Source organism: Kryptolebias marmoratus, linkage group LG1, assembly GCF_001649575.2.
Source record: "Kryptolebias marmoratus isolate JLee-2015 linkage group LG1, ASM164957v2, whole genome shotgun sequence".
NCBI classification, from domain to species: Eukaryota; Metazoa; Chordata; class Actinopteri; order Cyprinodontiformes; family Rivulidae; genus Kryptolebias; species Kryptolebias marmoratus.
The window spans coordinates 218,854-222,486 of NC_051430.1; the positions used below are offsets into that span (position 1 = coordinate 218,854).

A 3,633-nucleotide genomic window follows, 5' to 3' on the forward strand; every position below is an offset into this window, starting at 1 on the left:
GCTGTAAAGAAAAAGAAAACTGACAGATTTATGATCATATATTTGAGTTATTAATTAAATAATATATGGTTATTTATTTAAACTCATATTCTGGCCACATTATATTGAATTTTTGTAAAAAAAAAAAAAAAAATTTTTTTTTTTTTGACACCAAAATTATTTAGGGGAGGCTTGAAAACATTTTAGGGGGCTGAAGCCCCCCTAAAACAGGCCTAGTGACGCCACTGCTAGTAAGTATAATAACTACCATTTTGTAACCATTATTTAAGAGGGTGATCGTTTGGCATGTATCAATAAGGAACAAATCTTTTTTTAGGTTTAGGAATAAGATTGATTAGAGGTGTTCAAGTGGGTAGAATAGTGAAAGACTGACTTCACATGCTCGACTCACTTCTTTTTTTTTATCGTTTATTTATAACTTTCATTTTGAACAATTAGTACATACATTTAATACAGATAATAGCAGAATACAAATAAATAAGAAAGAGAAAAAGATACAGAAAAAGAAAAAAAAGATAAAAGAAAAAGAAATTTTAAAAAAATGTAAATAAAAAAAAAGAAAATGCGATCTACAAAGTGAGATTAAACATATTGCACATTTTCTTTGTTCGTATGGCTTTTTTGTTGTGTGAGTTTGAAATTGCATCAAAATATAGTTTTAGATCTGTTTTAAAGGGTTCAACAAGAGGTTTTCTATTCATTACTTTGCTTTTGTGAATATCCTCGACTCACTTCATGCAGAGAGTCCTGTCGGGTAATGACTGACTCATTTTTGTCACGCAGTGAATTCTGGGAACCTTTACTAATTTCAAGATGGCGGCGAGCAGAAGGCTAGCCAAGGTAAATGTTTCTGTCCCGTTGCTTTAAGTTATTTTGAAATATTTCTGATAACCAAACACGCATTTCTTTCCTGTTTATGAACATATAAAATAATGTGTCTGCGTAAGGATTAAATTAGAAACCATTTGAAGTCACGGATGTTATAAAAACGGGAGGTTCCTGCTGTTGGCCACTGAGCCGACCGAATCAGAAAGACACCGGTAAATTAGGCCACACAGTCCACAGCTGTCTTCCAAAGGTGCCGACTGATCCTTATGTTGAATTCCAACTAAAACCGAACCGCAGGAGAACAATAGTCTCTTAACCCAGTGAAGCGGTTTGATTCGGACGGTGTCTCGGTTTAACTAGTTAGCTAATCAGCTAAAGTGCTATATTGGGATGTTAACTGTCTTGGCCTGAAAACATGTCTTGGTTTAACTCGGAGTTACTCGGTTTGTTGATTTAAGTTAAAGAGTTTTAACTCTTAGCTGTCAGAGACGCACAGTGGTTATTGTGCTGCTTGTATTGTTATAAACCAACTGTTTCCTTCTTTATGAGCCGTTCCAGCAGTCCACTTAAGACCTTAAGATACAGAATTTAACTTTAACTATTCAATTTTATTTTATTGTCAAAATACGCATTTTTTCAGTGTTTTGTTTTTGTTTTGCACATGTGCAGTCTCTATGGTAAAAATAAACATTAAATATAAGTCATTCACTACAAAAGGTCTACCACTTAATTTGGACTAAATGAGCAAAATCACCAGTCAGGATTCATTGCCAACAATTACGAGTTGTTTGTTTATATTTGAACATTGATGATTCAGGGTTTCCCCCAGAAAAGAGGCTAAGCCTGGTGGTAGGTGGCCGGTCGACTGCCGGACGACTTTAATTTAGTAAAAAAAATGATTAAAGTTGACAGGAAAGTTGAAAATATGGTTATTTATTATGTGATATTATAAGATATTTGTGTCAAATATTTACACACCTAGTTTCACAAAAAAGCACTCGTGAAATACTTTTTTAAACAAAAATACAATTAAAATAAATATTAATTGATTGCACATAATATGAATCCTAAATTAAGTCATGTTAACAAATAAATTAAATTAACATATATGAAAAAGTGCAAACAAGGTACCAACACACGTCTCACATCAAGGCCAATGAATAACAACAGACAACTAAAAACAGAGATGCTGTACTATACTGTGCATATCTAATGCTGAATATAATAGCATCATTTTACAATTAAACAAGGATAATATTTTCACTAAGCACAAAACATGCTTACCATATTCGGTCTTGTAAAGCGACCTGCTGAATTTTGGCTCAACTAACCATTTTTGGTTAAACCCACTCGACCCATGTTTATTACTGTGGCTCTGACAACATGCTAACTCCAGCGGTAGCGGAAGGTGGCTCTGCCTCAGGGCTCATTAGAGTCGCACGGGGCTCAGCGAACAGCGCGCGGACCTGAGCACGCCGTGGGTGCGTTTATACTTGGCGCTTACGTCAGTGCAGTATTCTCCAAAAAGACTGGAGGCAGTAGGCTACATAACCAGTAAATTCAAAAAAAGTTAAAAAACAAAAACAACTGGACTTCTATTCTGTAATTGAAGACGTTTCGCTTCTCATCCGAGGAGCTTTCTCAATTCAGAAATAGAGAGTGTGGAGTTGAGCTTTTGAAGCTGAGATGTGATGTAAGCTGGATTGCTTGCAAATTGTTGATCCAGTTTATATCAAACGGTGTAAAACCATTTTAAAGACAGAGAAGATCTTCATATGTGGTCATGAGCATCACCCACATTAAAACAAGTGCTTGTTTTTCTGAAACGCTCAGCTTTTCATCACTACACAGATATTGTTTCTGATTTCCCAATCTAATTGCTTTTACTCAGCTGTTCCGTTTAGTGATTCAGCCATTGTGATCTAACCTAGAGATCTTTAAATCCTTTGATGCTGAGACCCTGTTACAAGTACACAGACAAGAACCTACAGTCCTTTATTTGTCAGGGCTTTTAATGCCTGGTCTCTGGTCTTTTTCCCAGAGGTAGTGAGAAAAATTATTTTAAAGTCCATTAGTACAGGAGCTCCAACAATGGGATCAGTTAATTGAGACTGGAAACCAGTGTGCTACAAAACATCATTTGGACAGTCTTCCTTTTTGTTTAGAGGACATCTGATTTGGAATAGTTATCAATAGAAATAAAACTGTTAAATAAAGTTAATTTTTTCTCTTAGTAAATTTTTGTGTCATTTAAAAAAATTGAACTTCTAAATGTGTGAACACATTTATTTTCTTGATTGCTCCTTTAAACTGAGCTTTTTTATGGAGACCAATTACGAGCTGCTCTTAACTAAAACAGTAACATCATGCTACTCTATCTGCCTCTGTTTATTCAGAAATTGAAATCTAACAAAATGTGTAAATACTTTTTGTACCATAACAGTAAAGTCCAATCTGTGCAGAAAACCCCAACAGATATAAATTTGAGAGTTCAATATTATCAGTTTAATGGCTGCAGTTTACTGTGTTTTCACTGTATTATATTTTAAAAGAACAACAGTACCGTACAGGCGCTGTACCGATCCGTCGTGGTGAAGAGAGAGCTGAGCCAAAAAGCGAAGCTCTCGATTTACCGGTCGATCTACGTTCCTACCCTCGTCTATGGTTACGAGCTTTGGGTAGTGACCGAAAGAACGAGATCGCGAATACAAGCGGCTGAAATGAGTTTCCTCCGCAGGGTGTCTGGGCTCTCCCTTAGAGATAGGGTGAGAAGCTCGGTCATCCGGGAGGGACACAGAGTAGAGC

At 35.9% G+C, this 3,633-nt stretch overlaps 1 protein-coding gene across 1 annotated transcript in view; it reads left to right on the plus strand.

The window, feature by feature from the left end:
* Positions 1-719: 719 nt before the first annotated feature.
* LOC108248341 (ubiquitin-conjugating enzyme E2 L3) overlaps positions 720-3,633 on the plus strand; it is a 13,428-nt gene continuing 10,514 nt past the window's right edge. Inside the window, exon 1 of the mRNA XM_017437061.3 lies at positions 720-840. Within this exon, the coding sequence (XP_017292550.1) occupies positions 814-840 (27 nt within the window). The 5' untranslated portion in view covers positions 720-813. The remainder of the gene's footprint in view (positions 841-3,633) is intronic.